The 24,127-nt window shown below is 41.4% G+C and overlaps 1 protein-coding gene and 1 long non-coding RNA gene across 2 annotated transcripts in view; one reads left to right on the top strand and one right to left on the bottom strand.

Annotated features, from left to right (window-relative positions):
• The window catches only part of TANC1 (tetratricopeptide repeat, ankyrin repeat and coiled-coil containing 1), a 296,811-nt gene that overhangs the window by 71,464 nt on the left and 201,220 nt on the right, over positions 1–24,127 (top strand). Inside the window, 1 exon segment of the mRNA XM_030209133.1 lies at positions 10,558–10,633. Within this exon segment, the coding sequence (XP_030064993.1) occupies positions 10,573–10,633 (61 nt within the window). The 5' untranslated portion in view covers positions 10,558–10,572.
• Positions 2,531–23,207, bottom strand: LOC115473925. Its single transcript, XR_003942779.1, has 3 exons — positions 23,073–23,207; positions 12,924–12,934; positions 2,531–2,541 (listed from the first exon to the last, which is right to left on the bottom strand). It is a non-coding gene; the product is annotated as an uncharacterized LOC115473925 (long non-coding RNA).

The following is a 24,127-nucleotide window of genomic DNA, read 5'->3' as shown; positions in this document are numbered from 1 at the left end:
TTCTAATTCCGCTGTCTTTTTTGAGATAGTGACCAGAATTGAATGCAGTATTCAAGGTGAGGTCACACCATGTTAGCAATACAGAGGGTGAATAAAAAGCTGGACTGGCTTGTTAGGTCTGGCACCAAGTATTATACATTTTTGGCTCCTTTTTGATCCTTAAACTCCTAGGTATCATTTTCTGCCTACAGCATTCCAGCTGTGTGGAAGAGTGAATTTCCATGCATACTGTCCTTTTACTCATTCTGATTGCTTCTTCCTAGTGCTCAAATTGGTCTTCCATTCCATTTCTGTGGCAGGGGATTTGCAGATCGCTGGAGGTCTGCCTCGAGAACGGAGGAGGCTATGGGGATATCAGTTTCCCTCTCAGTTGGTAGCATCACCTGGGGGTTGAAGATCCACCCTCACTCCCCAGAATAGACCCCAACCTGGTGGTCAAGCAGCCCCCCTTCCCCGCCCCCTGTACCTGAGTGGTGGGGGAGAGAGTAGTACACTCCCTCCTCTTCTAGCACTGCCTTGAAAATGGTGGTGCCCTGCCCAGTGCATCCTGCGATGCGCTGATAGGGGCTTTATCACTATTCCTCCCCATTGGTCTGCAAACCCTAATGCCAGCTCCGAGCTGGTGTAGGGTTTGCTGTGGACAGCGCCAGGGGCGTATCTGCGTGGGGCCACAGGGGCCTGGGCCCCCGCAGATTTCGCCCTGGCCCCCCTCCCCGCCGTCAACCCTCCCCCGCTGCTTACTTTTGCTGGCGCCGAGGTCCGACCCGCAATCTCCGTTTTTCGTCTTCCTCCGTGGCCATGCTTCCAGGAAGTAACGCTGCAGTGCTGATTCGTTGAATCCAGTTCGGCGTCTGACGTCAGACGTCGAACTGGAGTCAACGAATCAGCACTGCAGCGTTACTTCCTGGAAGCATGGCCACGGAGGAAGACGAAAAACGGAGATTGCGGGTCGGGACCTCGGCGCCAGCAAAAGTAAGCAGCGGGGGAGGGTTGACGGCGGGGAGGGGGTGGAGAGAGGCGGCGGCGGCGGCGGCGGCGGGGGGGGGGGGGAAGGGAGGCAAAAATGTGCCCCCCCTCTCTGGCTCTGGCCCCCCCTACCGCCGGATTCCAGATACGCCCCTGGACAGCGCACCAATGTTTGGCGTGCTGCCTGCTGATCATTGGGAAGGAATAATAAAATACCTGTTTATCATGCATTTGCATGCTATTTGTGCTCAGAGCCTGTGAGCACATTGTTTCATACACTTGGGGTCTCTGATCAAGGGGCAGTAGCAAGCGTGGGTGCTAGTATGGCGCTAATAGCCTCCAGCACCCGCGTTTGCTTCTGATCATCTGCCCCTTAGTGTCTCCTTTCACCAAATTTAGGGCCATTGTAGCTACTGTGGCTCTAAAGTAGGTATCGCTGGATACAATTTATAAATAAGCTACAGGGTTGTCACTACATATTGTTACTTCACACTGTTTGAACCAAGCTACAGTAAAGCTGGTCAAGCTATGCTGGCCAATCTGCCTTTGTGATGTAGCAACTCTTGTATTATTTTTTTTTGTTTTTGTTCATTGGACATGGAAATATGTGGGTAGCCCTAAGCTTGGACATCACCCACTTGTGTTACTGACTCGGCCCTTCTTGTTGAAGGAAAAAGCATTGTTACCAGCTGTAACAGCTGATTTCCGTAGACCACAGGATTGATCAGGTACATAGTCTGTCCCACCCTACTGAGAGTTGCCTTAGATTTGAGCTTTAAAATTAGCCAAGATCAGTGCCGCCGCCCCCATCGCCCCACCCCTGGTATGCTACAGGAGATCACTGTGCGTGTGTGAAGGGCTGTGTATGCTTAGAACTTTACATTAGTTCTGAACTCTGGGAGAGCTGCTGTATACTGGTAATGTGGTGATGTCACCCACTTTTGTGCCTGATTAATCCTGCTGTGTGCAATTCTGGTCATCGCCTCTCAAAAAAGATATAGTGGAATTAGAAAAGGTGCAGAGAAGGGCGATGAAAATGATAAAGGGGATGGGATGACTTCCCTATGAGGAAAGGCTAAAGCGGCTAGGGCTCTTCAGCTTGGAGAAAAGGCGGCTGAGGGGAGATATGATAAGAGGTCTGTAAAATAATGAGTGAAGTGGAATGGAGGCACGCAATGAAGCTATAAAGTAGTAAATTTAAAACAAATTGGAGAAAATATTTCTTTACTCAACGTGTAATTAAACTCTGGAATTCTTTGTCAGAGAGTGTGATAAAAGCAGTTAGCTTAGTGGGGTTTAAAAAAGGTTTGGATACCTTCCTAAAAGAAAAGTCCATAAGCCATTATTAAGGTGGACTTGGGGGGAAAATCCACTGCTTATTTCTAGGATAAGCAGCAGAAAATGTATTGTACTGTGTTGGGATCTTGCCAGGTAGTTGTAACCTGAATTGGCCACTGTTGAAAACGGGATGCTGGGTTTGATGGACCTTCGGTCTGTCCCATATGGCAAAGCTTATGTTCTTATGAAAACACTTCTTACAGGTGAACAACAGTGCTTTGAGGTTGCCAGTTCAAACTAAGCCCTGCTGAAATGCAGTAAAACCTGTAGTGAGCTTTTCATTCAATGAAACCCTCGGTTGTCAGAGTTGAAACAATTCTATATGGATGAATTTAAATGAAGTAAGGTTGTGCTGTTTAGTGTAGGTAAATTTTGATGACTTTACTGATCTCTCTTCTTGAGCATGCTCTGTGTGGCTTATCTTCCCCATTCCAGATGTTAATGGCATCAGAATGATTTTGCATATCTGAATAGGAGCAATGCATATTTCAATGAGGCAGATCCATTCATCGTATCCCAAGGAACGTGGTCTAGACTCTGCATAAAGAAATTCCTTTCTGTAGATTTGCCTCCATTTGGGTTCATGAGGAGCTGCTTTTCAGACTTAGATAGCGAATAAGATATTTACCTGACTTCCCTGAATATCTAGTTCTCTGACTCCTTATTGGCCTTTAAATCATAGAATCAATTCATGTAAGTCTTTACATATTATAAGTGTAGAATGCAATACAAATAATTAAACTGGTACATCATGCTGAAGGTCGTCTTTTGAAAAATAGCAATTTGGCAGGAGTTGTTTTATTGCTGGGCAGCTGGATGGCTATAATTGTAGCTAAATTCTTGTTTGTAAGAAAGTCATTATGTGACAACTGAGAGTTCTCTGGGGGTTGCCTGATTTAGCAATCATGGCTTCCTGTAGCCCAGAGTTTTGCTTCATGTGTGTGATTGACATGCAACCATCCCCCACGGGACTTGCAGCTGTCATGTCCCAGCTAATTACAAATACATTTTTAGCTGAAATTATAAGTTATTACTGAGCAGCAGCTGACTGCTTAGTTCAAAGTATGAAGGGCTGTCAGTCTGTACAAATTTTCAATTACATTTTTAATTATGTAGACGTACAACTGATGCTGTAAGGCCAAATTCTAGCTTGTAGACTCATGTGTGTCTACAGAGTTTTTCAGCTAATAAATCTACTGTTGGTGAGAGTAAAGTTTTAAATCTTTCCCAATTATGTAACGATGTTACAAATTATATATAATCTATGGGTTATTTTGCATGTTAGATAAATAACAATCCATAACAGCCTAATAGTCTATTATTTTAAGATGCACACACATTTTTTAAATAAAATGAATAAGAGGCTTTCATAAATAGTATTTGCTTTAATTCAAGAAGTCTTAATAACTTTGTGAGTGGGACAAGAAGGAGACACTGCTGTTAAGGTGACCCAGGGTAGCCCTTGCCTTCAGGCTGCCAAAGGAAAGGAGCGCCTCAGTGTCATCAGTGCAGTAGTCCCCCTACTACTGATTAAAAAATACCCCACTACTGTTAGTGACTTGGCGCGCCAATGAAATGCCTTTCTCACATTGAAAAAAGGGGATGGGGTGCAAGGGGTCAGAGTGGGGAGAAGAGAGTGGAAGAGGCTAGACAGAGATTTCACCATAGAAGGGACAGGAACTGAATAAAAAAGAAAAAAAAGAAAAATGAGCTGGGGGAGAGGGCAGAACTGCACAGTAGCACTAATACCTCTTACTAGTTAAGTTTCAACTTTATTAAGAAGGCTTTTGAGGGAATGCTTGAGGTTTGATATCAGCAGTATTTAAAAGAAATGATGCAATAGTTCAAAGATGTGGTTTGCCATATGTTTTCCTCCCAGTGAACTTTGGTTAAGAGCCAACCATTCGGCTGCTAGAAGATATTACAGTAATTTATCCAGGTTTAGCCTCATAACCTTAATTATATGTGGAATGTGGAGAATGCTTTTATTTTTCTTTTGTAATTACACTCCTGCAGCAGTCACTACCAGGCGATCTCTGTTTGATGTTGCAATAGGTCATTCATTCTCTCTATTACCAGTCAGCAAAGTTTCCCTCCTTTCTGATGCTGAAGTCCACTTCCTCCAGTTTTACCTCTGGTCTCATCAGCAGTGGATGTGTTAAATTTAAGACTTTTAAAAATCTTTCTTCAGACTGTAGGGGGCTACTAGAACTAGCTTGGATAGAACAGGCCATGATGACTGTCCTTTAGCACGAAGGAGTTAAGGAACACATTTTGCCCTCCATCAGGAGCAGATCAGCACGAAGCTGTGGAAGGTTCTGATAGTTTGTCTTTTGCTTTACTTACTTTAGAGATTGAGTGATTCTGTAAGAATTGACCAAGGCTGTTGCTAGTACATGAAACAGTCTCTTGCTTCAAGAGATGCTCATACTAGTTGGAGCAAAGTTTTCTTTGGCGTCTCCTAGTGTTTTCTGGTGCCAGCAGACTTTTGTTTTGGATTTAAGCCTATTATCTATGCTGCTTCAAGAGGAAATCTGATTCAGGCAGACACTCCAAAGAATTTATCTTGTTCAGAATTAGCCAAGTGTCTTGAGAGAGCTCTGTGTTTCCATGTAGGCGGACTTGTATTTTTAGCACATGGATTTCTTATGGTGGTCTTTCCACCTCAAATCCCACCTTGTTTTTTCTAGGACATTACGATTGTTCTGGTGGCATAAATGTATGTTTGGCAAAAGGATAATTTATAGAAAAAAATACTGAAAATTTGGAATCCAAAGGAAAAGCAGGATATTGGGCTAGATGGACCATTGATCTGGCCCAGTATGGCTTAAGTCACTTCAGACTAATCTTTATTATATTACTACAATCACAAGTTATATAGGGACCCTTTTACTAAAGCTTAGCATGTGCACTAAGAAGGCTCTTTACTAAGCCGTGGTAGCGTTTTTGGAGCGTGCTAAAAATAAGCGTTTGCTAAACACTAGAGACGCCCATATATTCCTATGGGCATCTCTAGCATTTAGTGCACACAAAAAACACCACCGTGGCTTCGTAAAAGACTCTATGCAAAGAAACTTATTTTATACCTATGGGCTTCTTAGCATTTGAGCAAAAAAGAAAAAAAAGCCCCTATGTGCAGACAAACACCAGCAAAGCAAAAGCATAGGGATGGACCAAAAGTACTCTGCGGCCAGTTGGGTAGAAGATCAGTCTTTAGTGAGCACCACAGTTATCTACAGACCCAACAAGGGGCCATGTTTCGGGGGAATACCCCTTGCATCAGAGGTCACAACTAAAAATAAATAAATAAACATCAAAATTGCTACCAGATCTCACAAAAGTTTCATTGTGTACTACATAATTCTAACAATAACATGTATTTTATAATATACAAAATAACTAAAACAGTAAAAGGTAATAATAAAAACCGATAAATAAAAACATGCTAAGCTGTAGTAAAAGGGCCATATAATGACTTGTTTAGTACAGAAAAGTTTTTTTTTGCTTTGTTAGAGATCTTCAGAGTTGATGTGCAAACAAAAAGCAGGGTCTCCCTGATTATCCTACAAACAATGCTTAGAATCTAGCTCTTACCCTCCAGGACTCTCATGGGTTGTTCATTCAGGTTCCATGAAGTTGGTGAGGTAATATGGTAGGCAGGGAGGAGTCGGACCAGTCTTTGCCCAGGAAATTTCAGGATTTCTTTTCATAGTTCACTTGTCCTTTTTTCTCTGACACTTTTCTACAAGGAGGAGTTTTGTCTTCATTGGCACTCTTGTCTGTGGGTGTTTTTGGAACACCAGAAAAAATATTCATGATATAGAAACTTTGTAGAAAACAGCAGTTTTTAGAAGAATTGTTGATATTCACTCTGTCTCTGAAAGGTCTACATATTCAAAAGTTTTTGTCAGCTTCTGCTAATAAAGATGGAAGCTAACTTGAGTTTGGCCTATGTGTACCTGGATCTGAGTAGTTCTTCTAAGCACTACATGCAACACAGAAAAACAAACTGACTGCCACATATTCCTTCAGACCCCAAGTCAATGTAAACAAGTGGTGGTGAGCAGAAAGAGTGGGGAGTCGTAATAAAATAATAGTATGTTAAAAAAAATTGATTAAGAATATAAAAGATATTGAAATAAGCTGTGGTATAAATTTTGCAATGTATAGAGAAAGCAAAAATCTAATAGAGTAATAGGCAAGGCAAATGGTGTCAACTAATCTAATATACTACAAATGTATAATTAAAACTATAGGGGGAGGGTAATGCTAAACTGAATACGTAAGAACGCTCATTAGCTGTATGTTTCATGCATATGGGATTTGTAGAAGTGTGGCTAATTTAAGTAGATTCAATGATAGTAGAGAGAATATTTATTTTTTTCCATGAATCCAGCAACCCATGAGTATAAATATAATTGGGAAAAAAAAACAAAAATAAGAATGTAAGGGATAATCAATAGGATGCATTTAAAAAGTGATTCACTGTTGGGAGAAAATCCACATAATGCTACCCTCCAGGAAATATGCGACTCTTTTTTTTTTTTGTATCATACCCATGGCATTAGAAGTATATCCGTTGTATGTGCTGACTGCCATAGTTTTTGTTTATGGTTCATTTTTGTTTTATTCCCTACATGAGAAGATTTGGCACTAATAAGCCAGGAACAGCGAGTGGGTTGTTTCTTGGAAGAATATGATTGTGGAAACCTGGGATTAATTCTTGGGCCCTGTATTTGCTTGCAAGTTATAGAGAGAGACTTTACAATTCTGGGAGGAGGGAAATTCCCACTGATTACTAAATGAGGATACCTGTTAGCTGGAACTATGATGCTTTTCTACAGGAAATCATGGCCTCTGGTTTCTGGCTAAGTAATATCTTGACATTGACTGGGTTAGGGAAGATTATAAGAACGGGAAAAATACTTTGTGTAGTTGCACTGATGCCTGATAGAAGTTGGTTCCAATTGATCTGGAAAACTAAAGGACTGGGAGGAAATTGCTGGGTGAATTTAAAAAAAATGTTTTTTTCTGGTTTTTGGAAAGTAGCCTACAAGTATTTTAAATAGAAGAGAGAGATTTAGGGGTCCTTTTACTAAGGTGCGCTGAAAAATGGCCTGTGGTGTTGTAGACGTGTGTATTGGATGTGCATAGGTCCATTTTTCAGTGTGCCTGCAAAACAGGCCTCTTTTTTTTTTTTTTTTTTTTTGGCCGAAAATGGACGTGTGGCAAAATAAAAATTGGGGGCCTGAGACCTTACTGCCATTCATTGACTTAGCGGTAAGGGCTCACGCATTAACCAGGTGGTAATTGTCAGCACACGCACTGCCAATTACCACCTGGTTAGTGCCATGCGGTGGAAAAAAATATTTTCGGACGCACGTTAAAAAGTAGAATTACCGCCCGGGGCTCGCGGTAGCCGGGCGGTAGTTACAAATTGACGCGGGTTGGACGTGTGTAGGCACCTATGCGCCTTAGTAAAAGGGCCTCTTATTTAGCACTAGAAGGTTCACACGTGGTCAGTCAGTTTATGGCAGCTATCTGAATGAACGGAGGATATATACTATTATTAAGTGTCTCTGTCCAACACAAGAGATCGGATATTCTTCAGAGCATCGGGGTATACTATAACTTCATGTGTACGAGAGCAAGTCCTTATGTCATGCAGTGAGACAAAACTAGACCTGGTTCAGCTTCCTCTCCTAGACAGGGAACTATATGACCTCTGACGGTATTTCCAAATGGGTTTGGTTCATTCCCAGCATAGTATGCACCAAACTAACACACAAGCCATTTTGAAAGAGGTGTGACCTGTTGCTTATATGGTGTAATATGTATGAGCAACATATGCATGGAAGTTTTTTTTTTTAAATTTCTGTATCTTTCTGTCAAATTTTCTTAGTCTGCTTGTACTTTTGGTGCTTAAGGATCTTCTTTTTCCAAATAGCTTGCTATCAACACTTTGATTAGCAATGCAGTTCCTTGTCATTCTCCTTTACCACATTGTCCAGCTTTGTTTTCTAGGTTTTCATTAGAAGGAATGGGAATGTGCCAGGTGATCAGCTTATTTATTATTCACAATCTATTGAGGCAGTGGCGTAGCCAAGGGTGGGCTTGGGTGGGCCCAGGCCCACCCACTTTCGGCTCAAGGTGGGCCCAGGCCCACCCACTTTGGGCTCAGGCCCACCTAGTACCAGCATAGCTATAATGTGGCTGGCAGGGATCCCGAAGCCCCACCATCCGAAAACTCACAACAACTGTCCCTCCTGCATACCTTGTAAATAGCAGATCTTCGCCCGCAGTGAGCAGTGACTGATGCATACTGCTCGCACCGGCCCCATAGCCTTCGCTCTGATGTATTCTTGCCTAGGCAGAAACAGGAAGTTGCATCAGAGGGAAGGGTATGGAGCCAACATCAGCTGTGTGTATTAATTGCTGCCTGTTGCTGGTGAAAATCTGCTATTTAAAAGGTATGCAGGAGAGGGAGGATATTTGAGAGACCATATGGCATGCAGGTGAGAGGAGAGACCACATCATCTGTGGAATGAGGCAGGGTTCTTCTGCCTACCCATCTTGGGCCCAGGCCCACCCAAAATTGGGTATCTGGCTACGCCCCTGAATTTTGTTCTGGTGCATCAATATTAGTATTTACACAGTTTCCAGTGGATGAGACACACATACCAGCTTGATTGAGCTTTTCTAAATACAGGCCTTCTGATATTAGCATGTTTATATATAGCGATGAGATATGCAACCTCTTATAGTTCAGTGCTACAAAATCTGCATTTGCTTATTTTACCTTTTTTCTTTTCTTTTTTCTTATGCTTGAAACCATCTTAATTGCAGCATAGTACAGGAGATTATGGCTATCGATCTCACATCTTTAGGTTTGTTCCTGTCATCTAAACTATTCCTATGTTATGTTTTGATCTACTTGTGATGTTTGAAGTAATTCTCTGTGTTTTCCTCTGTGTTTGCGCTTTAGCCAATTGTTTTTCTTTATTTTTTGGAGTTTTCTTTAAAGTTTTTTATTCTCTTGCAAATTCTGTTGCTTCTTTTCCCACAAGTGCTGACGGATTCTCACATATTCCTTCACTCAGAGATCTTGTCTCATCAGTTCTTCACATTACTGGTTCAAAACTGCATTACTGGATGTGGTGCACACAACTCTGTGGTACTGCAGTAGAGCACAGTATAAATGATTTTTACCTGTTAATTTTCAATAGGCTTTGAATGGACTGTTCCATCTAGGGCTACTAATAGCGTGGCCCTGGTTTAATGACTGAATTTTTTTAATATACTAAGGGGTCCTTTTACCAAGCTGCGGGAAAAGGGCCCTGTGGTAGCAGTGGGGGCCATTTTTCCTGCACGCCAGGGCCCTTTTTACCGCAGCAGGTAAAAAGCCCCAAAAACAAAATGGCCATGAGGTAATAAAACTCTTACCGTGTGACCATGCGGCGAGGAACCCTTACCGCCTCCCGTTGAGGTGGTGGTAAGGGCTCCCACAGTAACCTTGTGGTAAAGGCCAATTACCGACAGGTTACCGCCGCATTAACCATTTCCGGGGTCCCCCCCCCCCCCCCCCCCCCCCGGAAATGGCATGTGCTTCACCCGGAACTATCGCTGGCAGCAGAGTTGGGCCGGCAATACTTCCGGAATAGTGAGTGATAAGCCTGTGTTGGGATTAGCTCCGCTCTGTAAAAAAGGCCTCTACGTTTGTACATATAACCTGGTGGTCGCACAGTGGGTTTTTTTTTCTCTTTGTAACTCTATTAGATTTATATTAGGAAGGTACTGGTGAGAGTGTGTTTCACTTCTCTCTGTATGGTTGCTTTGTATGTCTGCTGTGTGTTCAACTGCAGAAATGTTTTGACTAAAGGGAAGAGGATTTATCTTTCAGCTCTCATGGCAACTAAAGTTTTACATTTCCAGCTGTATCCACTGGTCCTAACTATTGGCTGAAGTTGATTTATTAAAAAAAAAAAAAAAGAAACAAAGTTTCCTTTTTATAGCAAGACACAAATCTCTTAATCATTGTGAATATACAGTTCTAAATGTTCTGTTTGGCATCACTACTTGCTTTGATGTATCTTGACTTAGAAAGTGATTATAGCTTCTTAATGCGTGATGTCTTTTTGTCTGACTAATAAATCTCCTCTATTTTTAACAAAGAAATAACAATTAGGGTTGTTTAAACATATGTACTACCAACAGTGAACACTCATTAAAAATAAAAAATTTTCCTCCCCCTAGGAATAGAAGTACAAAATGCTAAAGGCTGTGTTGAAAAAGAGTCGAGAAACTGGAAAGGCAAGCAAGAAAGATTTGGGTATGTATCATAAAGCACACTTAAGCAGCATTTTATTGTTCTCCAAGCTCTTCTTGGTTATGCTTATACATTTTTGCAACTTTGCTGTTTGACCATACTTTCCTTTCCTGTTATCATCATATCCAGGACTGAAGATGAACTAAATCCAAAACTTCATTTCACAGGTTTTTGGGCATAAGTTGCAGTATTTTCTTCTCTTATTGACCTATAAGTGCATTCACTCTGCAGTTCCTCAGTACCTCTCCACTCTCATCTCTCCCTACATTCCTCCCCGGGAACTCCGTTCATTGGGTAAATCTCTCTTATCTGCACCCTTCTCCTCCAATGCTAACTCCAGACTCCGTTCCTTTTATCTTGCTGCACCATATGCCTGGAATAGACTTCCTGAGCCGGTACATCAAGCTCCATCTCTGGCCGTCTTCAAATCTAAGCTAAAAGCCCACCTTTTTGATGCTGCTTTTAACTCCGAACCCTTATTCACTTGTTCAGAACCCTTATTTTATCATCCTCACCTTAATATTCTCTTATCTCTTGTTTGTCCTGTTTGTCTGTCCTAATTAGATTGTAAGCTCTGTGGAGCAGGGACTGTCTCTTCATGTTCAAGTGTACAGCGTTGCGTACGTCTAGTAGCGCTATAGAAATGATAAGTAGTAGTAGTAGTAATTTTCTGTAACACAAATTTAATATCCTACGGGGCTCATTTTTGAAACTGGAAAACATCCCAAAAAAGGCACAAAGCAGAAGATGGACTTCTGCTTTTACAAAAACATTCAAATTGCTATTTGTGAAACTCATTTTTAAGACTTTTTTTTTTAATGCAGTTCATCTAAAACTCAAGGAGGGCGTGTTGGAGATGTGTTTTGGGTGGCTTTTATAGAATTAGGGGATAATGAACTGAAGAAGTAGTGACAATACATTTGCAAGGGAACTAAACCACAAATGTAGGCCCAAGATTTGAAATCTCTTGGCATACAGCCAAGAACTTCTTCCTAAGGCCCTACATAGTATGAAAAAATTCAAGAAAGATCCAAATTTTGGCTCCCGTAAAAAGAAACCCCCTTTTTCCTGAAATACAGAATTATCCTATCTATGATGCAGGACTGAAACTTTGTGCATGAAAAGGCAATATGTTCCAATCTATGAAGAATTTAGAAACATTTGAAAAGGCTTTGAAAATAATTTTATTCCATCAAGCTTTTAGTGATAGTCTCATTTATGTCTGAGGCAAAACATTAAATAATTTTTTTCTGTGGCTGAACTTTTGCCATTGGTGATAGTTGTGAAATGTAGAAAGCGGTACTAAATATTCTGTGTTTTGTTATTAATTGTGTATTAATTTGGATTTGTATGTTTGCTTTTATGTGAGTTTGTAATCTGCCTAAAATTATAAATGTTGTGGAACATAAATTTAAAAACTAAATAACTCCTGTCCACTTGCGAACAGAAATGTGACCAGTAATATAGCTGTGCTAGATTCCAAATCAGAATTCTCTAGGAAAATTTGTTAAATCCAGGCTATCTGTAGAAACTTCTACAAGGCTCTTATCCCTGACTTCAGATTCCTTTGAGGTTCCTTGTGGAATCTGTAGGTAATAAAGTTTACTAATAGGTGAAAAACCATCTTTATGAAAAAAACCCCATAATTTTCCTTAAACTTCTTGAAGAGTTCTAAAGGTATTGGTGATGGAATTACACGATAAATCAGAGCTCTTTAAGATTTCTAGCTTGAGTTGTATTTTTTTACATATTTATTTATTGCATTTGTATCCCACGTTTTCCCACCTCTTTGCAGGCTCAATGTGGCTTACAATACATCATGGATACTGGAAATGAGAGGAGAATATACATTTGGTTTTACAGAAGGATTTTGAGTTACATGGTCATGAAATATAAGATAGTGGTATTGCAGAACACATATGTAAACCGTTCTGTTTTGCAGTTGCAATAAGATACGGTATATAAATTGAAATAAATAAATAAAACAGAGCTCATGATCAAGGGTGTTCCGAAGTCAGGGGCCCCAAACCACCTTGGGACAGAAAAGCTTCCACCAAGCTCCTCTGACCATGAGGATATTCCTGGCATATTTGGGACCTTCATGCTCAAAGAAATTTCCACGTCAACCTACAATCATGTTGCACAAGCTGCAGCAGCACCAGAAACCAGAGGGGAAACAGCAAACACCAGCAAAGCATTGTCTGATGCAGTTGAAGTGGAGCAGAGAGTTTCAGCTGTACAGTGTCTTTCCTTTTGATCATTTCAAACTGAAAGAAAGAAATGCAAATACAACAAAAGAAAAACCTGCTGAGGCTGCCTTGTCCTCCAGAAGGTAATTTTGCAACCAGGCACCTAGGTAGGAAAGACACGTATTGCCATACTGGGAAAGACCAAAGGACCATTGAGCCCAGCATCCTGTTTCCAACAGTGCCCAATCCAGGTCACAAATACCCGGCAAGATCCCAAAAATGTACAAAACATTTTATACTGATTATCCCAGAAATAGTGGATTTTCCCCAAGTCCATTTAATAACAGTCTATGGACTTTTCCTTTAGGAAGCCGTCCAAACCTTTTTTAAACTCTGCTAAGCTAACTGCCTTTACCACATTCTCTAGCAATGAATTCCAGAGTTTAATTACACATTGAGTGAAGAAATATTTTCTCCGATTCGTTTTAAATTTACTACATTGTAGCTTCATCGCATGCCCCCTAGACCAAGTATTTTTGGAAAGCATGAACAGACGCTTCACATCTACCTGTTCAACTCCACTCCTTATTTTATAGGCCTCTATCATATCTCCCCTCAGCCGCCTTTTCTCCAAGCTGAAGAGCCCTAGCTGCTTTAGCCTTTCCTCATAGGGAAGTCGTCCCATCCCCTTTATCATTTTGATCGCCCTTCTCTGCACCTTTTCTAATTCCACTATATCTTTTTTGAGATGTGACCAGAATTGAACACAACATTTGAGGTGCGGTCGCACCATGGAGCGATACAAGGGCATTATAACATCCCTCATTTTTGTTTTCCATTTCTTTCCTAATAATACCTAACATTCTATTTGCTTTCTTAGCTGCAGCAGGACACTGAACAGAAGGTTTCAACGTATCATCGACGACGACACCTAGATCCCTTTCTTGGTCTGTGACTCCTAACGTGGAACCTTGCATGACGTAGCTATAATTCGGGTTCCTCTTTCCCACATGCATCACTTTGCACTTGCTCACATTAAACGTCATCTGCCATTCAGACGCCCAGTCTCATAAGGTCCTCTTGTAATTTTTCACAATCCTCCCGCGATTTAACGACTTTGAATAACTTTGTGTCATCAGCAAATTTAATTACCTCACTAGTTACTCCCATCTCCAGGTCATTTATAAATATGTTAAAAAGCAGTGGTCCCAGCACAGAGCCCTGGGGAACCCCACTAACTACCCTTCTCCATTCAGAATACTGACCATTTAACCCTACTCTCTGTTTTCTATCTTTTAACCAGTTTTTAATCCACAATAGAACACTACCTCCTATTTAATAAATGCAACAGTTTGATAAATTTAACATGAGCGCTATGTACCTGTTATGAAATTACCCCATGAGAAGTAGATACACACAAAGTTACACCAGTGTGTATATGTGCCACTAAGTATGCATTTTTAAAATGTACAGATAAGTGCCACCCAACCCCTGTTCTGCCTTTTCTCTGACCCTGAGAATGGCTGGTATATATCACAGAATACAACTTCCGTAAAGTTTTGAAATACAGACAGACAAGACAATTAAGGGCGAGGAAAGTACTGGGTGAGAAGGAACAAGGATAGGGGAATTGAGTAGTGGTGAAAAGGTGGGTTTTCAGCATAGATTTGAAAACAGGTAGAGATGGAGCTAGGCGTACAGGCTCAGGAAGTCCATTCCAGCATAAGGTGCCGCGAGGGAAAAGGAACGAAGCCTGGAATTAGCAGGGGAGGAGAAGGGGGACGACAAGACAGATATAACTGCAAAATTGTATTCAGCTGCATAAACAGTACCAGACTCAATTGTCAAAAAATGGAGGGAAAAGCCTCAACAGACTCCGTTCTTATAGGCACATTGCCTTTAATTTATAGGAACATTTGCTGTCGTCATAACGCCCATTTCCTTCTACACCTAATTCCTCCTATGTTCAATTTACTTATCCGTTACCCCATTAATATTATGTTTACTACAAATTGTATATTCTTCTTACGACTTGTAATTCTTTTTATTGTTACTATGTAAGCCGCATTGAGCCTGTCATGTGTGGGAAAGCACGGGGTACAAATGTAATAAATAAATCATTGGCAAAAAAACCCTCCAAGTCATATCAAAACATCTAACCTTCAAAATTGAAAAAAAAAAACTTATCTGATTAGAATGCTCAGCCTCAACAGACTCAGGGGTCCTTTTACAAAGGCACGCTGAAAGATGGATTGACGTTCGCCCAAAACCTGCGCCTACACCACCGCAAGCCATTTTTCAGCGTGTCTTTGTAAAAGGACCCCTGAGTCTGTTGAGGCTTTTCCTCCATTTTTTGACAATTGAGTCTGGTATTGTTTATGCAGCTAAATACAATTTTGCAATTATATTGCTGACAAGAGGATATTCTGTTTTTGCTATTATATATTTATGTCCTCTTAAACTCTTGTTGTGTGTTTTAGAAGACCTTATGTAATGTTAATCATTAAATAACTGGAACCTCAAATCTTCTGATAGAGGGTTTTACAATCTTTTAGATTTCCCATATCACTTATAAGTCCTTTTCTATCATCGGTTCCCACTAGGGGGAAAAAACTGAACCAGTGGAAGAAACTCCAAACTATAAGGAGAAAAACCACCAGTTCTAAAACATCCCCCCCCCCCCCCCCCATTAGACTTATATACAAATGAAAGAACGGAATATAAATGACTCGAAATGAAAAGATGTCAGAAAGATCTAACAACTTTGAATCAGGAGATTTGAGGTTCCAGTTATTTAATGATTAACATTACATAAGGACACGAATATTATGGCTCTAGTGTCAATTTGAAACAATTTTTTTGTTGGTATATATCACATAAATAAACATGCCATCTTTTCTGTACTAATGAAAAAAGTCTCCTTTATTGCTATATAACATTTTGTACCTTGGCAGAAAGGAGGCTGAAAATCCATGCACCCCTAATCAACACATTTTTTATTGACGATATCGCACAACATACATGTTATCAAATTTCCATTGATTCCATGTGATACATCTCATTACCAACATAGTATACACAAATGAAACATCTTTCGTCAATCTTTTAATCTTTCCTCCCCTCCCCCCTCCCCTTAATTCCTTTAATACCTCATAAAACCTTTTGCATCATACCTCCGGAACAATATGAAGCATCAGAAACATTATTCAAAAAACAAAACACTATAAAGAGGAGTACCTCTACACTTATTACCAACCCTTCATCATCTACCCCACCCAAAGTTAACTTCATTTTTATTTCCAACAGTATTTGTTGAAATCTCGCATGAAAATAAAGCCATAACCTACGAAAGAACTGAAAAACATGCTGTAATAATATCAGAAAACTCTTATAAACTTTATTACCATCCATGCACCCCTAAATTGCATTGATCTTCAAGCTGTTGTTAATGTTGTTAAGTTATTGACCTTTATACTGCACAATTGCAAGACAACTTTTTAAATTCCCAAGCCCAACTCAGTTGCGCTTAGAGAGTAACATAGCCGGACAGTGTTTTCTGTTTGGGTTTCGCTAGGAGATAAATAGCATTCTTTAGAAGTCAAAGAACCTTTAGGGAATTTTTTTGGACAGGCAGTAGTTTGCTGATTAGTGGCAGCAGCTGGTACTTCCCTTTGTCAGGCAGCACTGACAACTCAAAAGATCAACATCTGGGATACAGTTGGCTTCCTGGAAGTCAAAGCTGCTATTTATCTTAAGCTGCCAATTCTTGGCCAGTTCTATTCCAGTGCCTCTGTACATCTGAACTTCTCAGTCCCAGACACACAATTTCCCTTTCTGATAGTTTTTTCATTGCCCTGCCTAAGCCAATTTTCATTTAAAATTACCCTTCCTACATAAAGTACTTTGTGTTCCTTTGATTTTTCTATAGATCTTTCATAGCTGCTTACCATTGTAATGTGCCCCCACTGTGCCTGCAGGGACACGCTTATGCGGTTTTGGTGCCTGCAACATACTAATGAATCATGAGTGGATTGGTGTTGTAAGGTATGTTTGGAACGTGAACTTCCATTTTTATAAGAGAATGTTTTTCAAAGAGAGAGAGAGAGGAAGATATGTTTTGAAAAAAAAAAATGATTCTTAAGTAAGATACGTGATACTAATATTGAGCACAAGGGTCTGTGTAACTTTTGCATAGCAAACTATAAATAGTAGAAATCATTGTTTAAAAAAAAAAGTTACATTATGCATCAGCAGAGGTGGCAGAAGGAATTATAGTACACCCACCGTGATTGCCTGTGCCTGTCCGTAGCTATGCCCCAAGGAGCCGTGTTCCCTCTAAGGACCGGGTTGACGTGAAAAATAGTTTTCCATTACATTACCCTGTTTGCACTTCTTATATATACAAACACAGACGTGTATACACACACACACACTCGCAGGGAAAAAAATTCCATAAACCATGCTCTGCATTCTTCCCTTACTTGTTCGCTTATAGTTTAACTATGTTTATAGCTACTCTGAGTTTTACTCATCTACTGGATGTTTTGTGCAGCTTAGAGAGAACATTGCTCCCTCTGTACAAGCACTTTTGAACATAGCCAGGAAGGATCCCTTCACTATCTGCTGCCTCCCCAGTAGTTCTGTTAGTGATGAATTATGCACACTGTTTACACTCCAGGAATTATGTGCAAAAAAAATAAAATAATGCATGCTAAAATAATATAACATTAAACAGCATAGTATTTACAATATTCTGGAAATATATGCACATACTTTAACACTTGGCTATCACTCAGTCCTAGCTCTCCAGTCCAACATATTCCAGTTGACCATATGAACAGTGGTGTTCAGCAGCATTGTAACAGAAATCCTGGGGTACTGGCAACCATAAAATAATTTACCTATCAATATTTTTGGCAGGTTGCCAAATGGCTACTAGACATCCACTCGGAGTTACCAAATATTAGGTACAGCTATTTATAGATAATGTGTGTTATCTCTATTAGTTGTACCTAATGATTAGAGAGCAGGATGAGAACCAGAAGCCAGAATTCAAATCCCACTACCACTCCTTGAATTCTTGAGCCAGTCATTTAACCCTGCATTGCCCTGAGTACAAAACTTAGATTGTAAGCTCTCCAGGGACAGGAAAATACCTACTAAACCTGAATGTAACTTGCCATGAGCTACTGTTGAGAAGGGTGTGATCTAAATCCAGTACCAGGTATCAGTGGTGTAGCAAGGGCGGGGCGGTGGGTGTACGTTGCTGGAGGGTACAGCCATGCGCCTGTTGGCTCCGCTGGTTCCCTGCTCCCTCTGCCCCGGAACAGGTTACTTCCTGTTCTGGGGCAGAGGGAGCCAGTGGAGCCGACAGGCACATGGCTGCTCTCTGCACCCTCCAGCAGCCAAGAATGCACCCCGGGGGGGAGGGGGCTTGATGCGCCGGGGAGGGGGGTGTCGTGCTGCACCCTGGGGGGATGGATGCCGCTGCACCGGGGGGGGGGGGGTGCGCAGCGGCGATCCGCCCCGGGTGGCAGCCGACCTAGTAATGCTACTGCCAGAAATACTGTGAAGACTTGCAGAGCAAATCTGCCATACCGTAATAGCAATAAGTTCCATGAATCACACAACAAGGGCCTTCCTGAGAAAAGGCAGCATAGTAAACATAGTAAACATGGGCAGTAGAACATCGATACACCTATTGGAAAACTAAACAAGTCGGGTTAGTACAGATTGATCCTGCACAGCCAATGCTAACAGAAAACCACATCTCTTTCACACACACAGAACACAGAAAGACCCTCACCCAGTATAGAATAAGTAACCACAAACTAAGGGATCCTTTTACAAAGGCGTGACAACCCTATTGTGGCCTTGCCATGCGCCAGTTCCCCACTACCACAGGCGTACGGTAGTAGTTCCTGCCCCCCACTACCACACACCATTTCCAGTGCTGCCTGGTTACCACCTTCTAAATAGGTGGGGATAATAGCTCCCCCGGGAAATGGCCGTTCGGCTATTGGGTTCACTTACCGCGTGGCCATTTCCTTTTAAAACAAGTTTTAAAACAATGCATTTTACCTACTGCAGTAAAAGGGGGCCTCAGCATGCGCATGCCGACGCCACCACAGGGGTCCTTTTACCACAGGTTGGTAAAAGGACCTCTAAAATTAGAAATATGTAGACAAAAGTTCAACTGAACCCCCGAAGATGCCAGATTCTGCATACAGAGCAACATCAGAGAAACAATGATGCAAAGCACTCTACACTGTGCAAAACAAAGACAGCAGATGTAAATCTCAAAGACTGACATATTCCAAGAACAACATTACAAATTAACAATATAAATAAGATAAAAATGGGAAATATATCATTTTATTGGACCAACTTAATACATTTTTCAGTTAGCTTTCCAAGGCCAAAATATCCTCTGCTGTTAAGGTTTCTTGTTCCTGGAGGAAGGAAATTTTGGTTTCTGAAAGTTGGTCAAAATAATTAAAATTAGTCTAATATAAAAAGATGTCACTTTATTTCCATTTTTGAAAAATATTTCTTATCCTTTATCAATATTCATCCTAAACTAAACATCAAATTCTTTTTTATACCTTTGTTTGTCTGGCTATTTACTTTTTCTGATTGTGTTGTTCCTGGTCTCTGGTTTCTGCTTTTCTCATGTTCTGTTGCCAAGATTTCTTGTCCATTTGTAATTTTTCTCTCTTCTTTTCAGCTTTCTTCAGTCTGTCTTTCTGCCTCTGTGCACATTTAATTCATTCTGTGTTACTATGTTCCAATGGTGTAGCCATACCCAGTATTTTGGATGGGCCCAGAGTTAATTTAGATGGGTCTTTCCATGCCACACCATTCCACACCCCCCTCCAAGATATATATATATAAAAAAAAACTTATAGTTTTTGTTTTCACCTACCACATCATCATCTCCTCCTCCGCGGCTTCCTGGCATCTGCCCATCTGTTGCTGAACTCCATCCTTCCCCGGTGTACCTTACAGGCGTCTCCGGCACCTACAGTGATTCATTATTGCTGCCTGCGCTGGCCCTCGCAGGCTTCCATTGGCCGGGTCCCTCCCTCGATGATGTCATTTCCTGTTTCCTGTCTGGCAGAACTCGGCTAATGGAAGCCTGCGGAGTAGGTGCAGGCAGCAATAATGAATCACTGTAAGCACCTTTAAGGTACAACAGGGAGGGACGGGCGAACAGATGCCAGGATGCAGCAGAGGAGGGATATTGATGTGAGGTACCGCTGCTGGGTGGGCCTGAGTCAAGAATGGGTGGCCACTGCTATGTTGTTCTTACTATCCAGTTTTCAATTTTCCTTTTTTTTATTGTGTCTACCTACAGCTTTCTATATCTTTCCCACACCCTGGCTCTTGTTCCACTTCCTCTTATTCCCCAGTCTCTCACTAACTCTATCCTATTTTTTTTCCCTTTCTACTACTACTACTTATCACTTCTATAGCGCTACAAGGCATACGCAGTGCTGTACATCATACACGAAAAGACATTCCCTGCTCAAAGAGCTCACAATCTAAATAGGAGAGACAAACAGAGAGAACACTAAGAGGTAAAGGATAAAAGGGTACAGGGCAATTTTGTTTTCTCTCTCTCTCTCCCTTTCCATCCAGCAGTTGTCCTCTTTCTTTTCCTTCTATAAGCATTTTGCTCCTCTCTGTCACCCTTCCCATTCCCACTGCCCTTCCATCTCTGCTGCTGCTTCTCTTCCAGCCAAGAGCAAGGAAAACAATGTAAATCTATCATGGGGCCTCAGTCACCATGCATGCGCTGTCGGCTCTGCCCTGGAACAGGAAGATGACATTGGAGGGGGCAGGACTGGCAGCTGCACATATGGAGACTACAGCATTGTTTGCTGCTACTGTTACTGGTCTGGAACAGAAGCAGCGGCAAGAGGGAACTGCTGCATGGCCCTTTAAAAAATGGTGCATAGTTGCGTGGCTTAGAGGAAACATTAGCATAGGCTCACCCATTTTTGACTCGGACCCACTCAAGTATGATGGTTAATCTAGTGTTACTTTTTTCTTTAGATTCCACCCTCAGTTCCTGCACTGGTACCCAGGTATAAAAACTGCATCACATTACGAGACATATCCTGCCCCTTGCCTGTGAGATGGGAGGAGGGGGGAGGAGTCAGGTTCCAAGAGAGAGATGTTGGACTTGTGGGGGTGGGTGGGTGAAGAGGTCAGGAGAGGGAGAGAGATACTGGACTCATAAGGAGTTGGGGAGGAGGAGGGGGGAGAGAGAGAGATGCCACACCCGTTGGGGGGGGTGAAGGAGTCAGGTGAGGAAAAATGTTTAGTGCCCACCCATGTTGACTCTGGGCCACCTAAAATGTTAGGTCTAGCTTCGTTGCTATTTGAGAACAATGCAAACTTCTCTTTTGATACTAAAAATTCGGTCGTATTTAACTGCATAAATCTATGCAGAGGTCTGGTAGAGGTTATTGCCTAAGTTTGCCCGTCTCCATTATAACATCCTCCGTGTGATGTAAAACCTGATGCATTGTGTTTAAACTAAAGGTGGTATCTTGTATTCATTTCAGGCTTCTTTGTTATTCTGCATACACCCTTTCTTACAAGAAATGAAGGGGTTTGTAAGCTTTGGAGTGGAGGAGTAGCCTTACCCTTCAGCGTTAGCACATACCTTGTACTGTGTTCAACAGCTAAGAGTTAATTTGCTGACATTGCATCATATTTCTATTATATGAATGTTCTACTGTGCTGGGGTTTTTTTTTTTAATGTGTAGTGATACAGTATCATATTATTGCTGCTATTACTACAGTTTTAATTTTGTTACTGTGAACAATATAAGTTGTTTGTCAAGCTATATCTTTTCTACACTGCCTTGGGTGAATCTCTTTATAAAGGCAGTGAATAATATATTATTAAATAAGTGTTAGAGTAGTGGGCTGAGAACTGTGGAAACCAGGTTTCAAGTCTGACACACCTTCATTGCTTCAGCTACAAACTTATGTAATCCACCATTATAATGGGGATTACTCAGCTGCTGAGGGACCCCTCCCTAGAGTCACTGGGAGGAGGGAACTGGTTGTAAGGGGAGAGTGAGAAGCCCAGCTCCAAGGGGGGACTCTTTCCCAAGGACAAAGGAAACATATTACTTATACCCATACCCAAAGACTTAAAGAAAAAACTAAATGACACAACCAACTATTGACCAGTAGCATCTATCCTCCTGATAGTAAAACTAATAGAAAGCATGGTAACCAAACAACTCACCAATTACCTAAACAAATTCACAATACTACATGAATCACAGGCAGGATTTCGAGCCAACCATAGCACTGAAACAGTGTTAACCACTCTCATAACCAAATTTAAACAACTAATTGCAACTGGAAACAATGTGCTACTCCTACAATTCGATATGTCCAGCGCGTTCGACATGGTCAGCCACCAAATACTCTCGAACATTCTAGACTACTTCGGGATTGGAGGAAACGTACTAAGATGGTTTAAAGGCTTCTTAACAGCAAGAACTTACCAAGTGATTTCAAACTCTAAAACGTCAACACCATGGAAACCTGAATGTGGAGTACCACAAGGATCACCGCTCTCACCAACCCTTTTTAACTTAATGATGACACCTTTAACCAAATTGCTATCCAACCAAGGACTAAACCCGTACATCTATGCAGACGATGTCACGATATACATTCCTTTCAAACAAGACATAACCGAAATCACAAATGAAATCACACACAGCCTCCAAATAATGAACTCAATGGTCGGACACATTCCAACTAAAGCTAAACGCAGAGAAAACACAATGTCTCATGCTGTCCTCACAATACAACGTAAACAAACCCAATACCATAAACACCCCAGACTATACCCTTCCGGTCTCAAACAGCCTGAAAATTCTGGGAAATGTTCTACTCAATGTGGAAACTTAAAAGAATCAAACCTTTCTTCCCAAGGGAAGTATTCCGAAGCCTAGTACAATCAATGGTGCTCAGTCATCTAGACTACTGCAATGCCATTTATGCCAGATGCAAAGAACAAATCATTAAGAAGCTCCAAACCGCTCAAAACACAGTAGCCAGACTCGTATTTGGGAAAGCGAAATACGAAAGCGCCAAACCCCTAAGAGAAAAACTACACTGGCTCCCACTAAAAGAACGTATTGCATTCAAAGTATGCACCTACGTGTCAGACCTTATAGACTTGCCTATTAAGAATGCCTGGCTCCCACTAAAAGAACGTATTGCGTTCAAAGTGTGCACCCTAGTCCACAAAATAGTTCACGGAGAAGCTCCGACCTACGTGTCAGACCTTATAGACTTGCCTATTAGGAATGCAAAAAGATCATCATGCACATTCCTCAACCTCCACTACCCTAACTGCAAAGGGCTAAAATATAAATCCACATACGCGACCAGTTTCTCATACATCTGCACACAGCTATGGAACGCACTACTGAAGGCCATAAAAACAACGCAAGACCTAACCATCTTCCGAAGGCTATTGAAAACAGATCTTTTCAAGAAGGCATACCGTAAACAACCATCTTAAATACTAAATAACAACACTTAGACGAGCTATACAAAACCAAACTCCTATCACATGACTGATTAACCTCTTTGATATTAATGATCAAGCGATACCACTTTAAGCCTCATGTCGAATAGGGCCTCTCTATAGTCAATGACCTAATGTATGTTATAATCCAATTTATTACTCAGGAACCTTCATGCATTACCATAATCTATTCTTCCTTACCATGTTTGTATGCACATGGTGCATATTTATACCATGATCTATTCCACATATGTTATGTTCCATATCGTTACCATGTATGTATGCATCTTAACACAATACCATTTGTAATTGTGTTACCCGGAAATGGCAATCGCCATTATGGCAAATGTAAGCCACATTGAGCCTGCAAATTGGTGGGAAAATGTGGGATACAAATGCTACTAATAAATAAATAAATAAATGTTTGTGGGGAAAGTGCTGAAGTAAATGATCTTGGTGGTTGAATGATAGTAGGGATGGAGTTTGAAGTTAGTAAATGTTGTTGAGGCTAGCATGAGGTCTTTGGTTCAGGGGCGTATCTGCGTGGGGCCTCAGGGGCCTGGGCCCCCGCAGATTTCGCCCTGGACCCCCCTACCGCTGCCAACCCTCCCCCTCCGTTGCTCGCCTACCTTCGCTGGCGGGGGACCCCAACCCCCGCCAGCCGAGGTCCGCGTCCTCCTGCCGCTGCCGGCTGCCTCTGGTGCTTTCATTTGTCCATTGAAGCTGGCGCCGATGAAA

The sequence above is a fragment of the Microcaecilia unicolor genome, chromosome 7 (genome assembly GCF_901765095.1).
Source record: "Microcaecilia unicolor chromosome 7, aMicUni1.1, whole genome shotgun sequence".
NCBI classification, from domain to species: Eukaryota; Metazoa; Chordata; class Amphibia; order Gymnophiona; family Siphonopidae; genus Microcaecilia; species Microcaecilia unicolor.
Note: the sequence above shows the minus strand (reverse complement) of the source record. Positions and strands in the feature narration are given on the sequence as shown.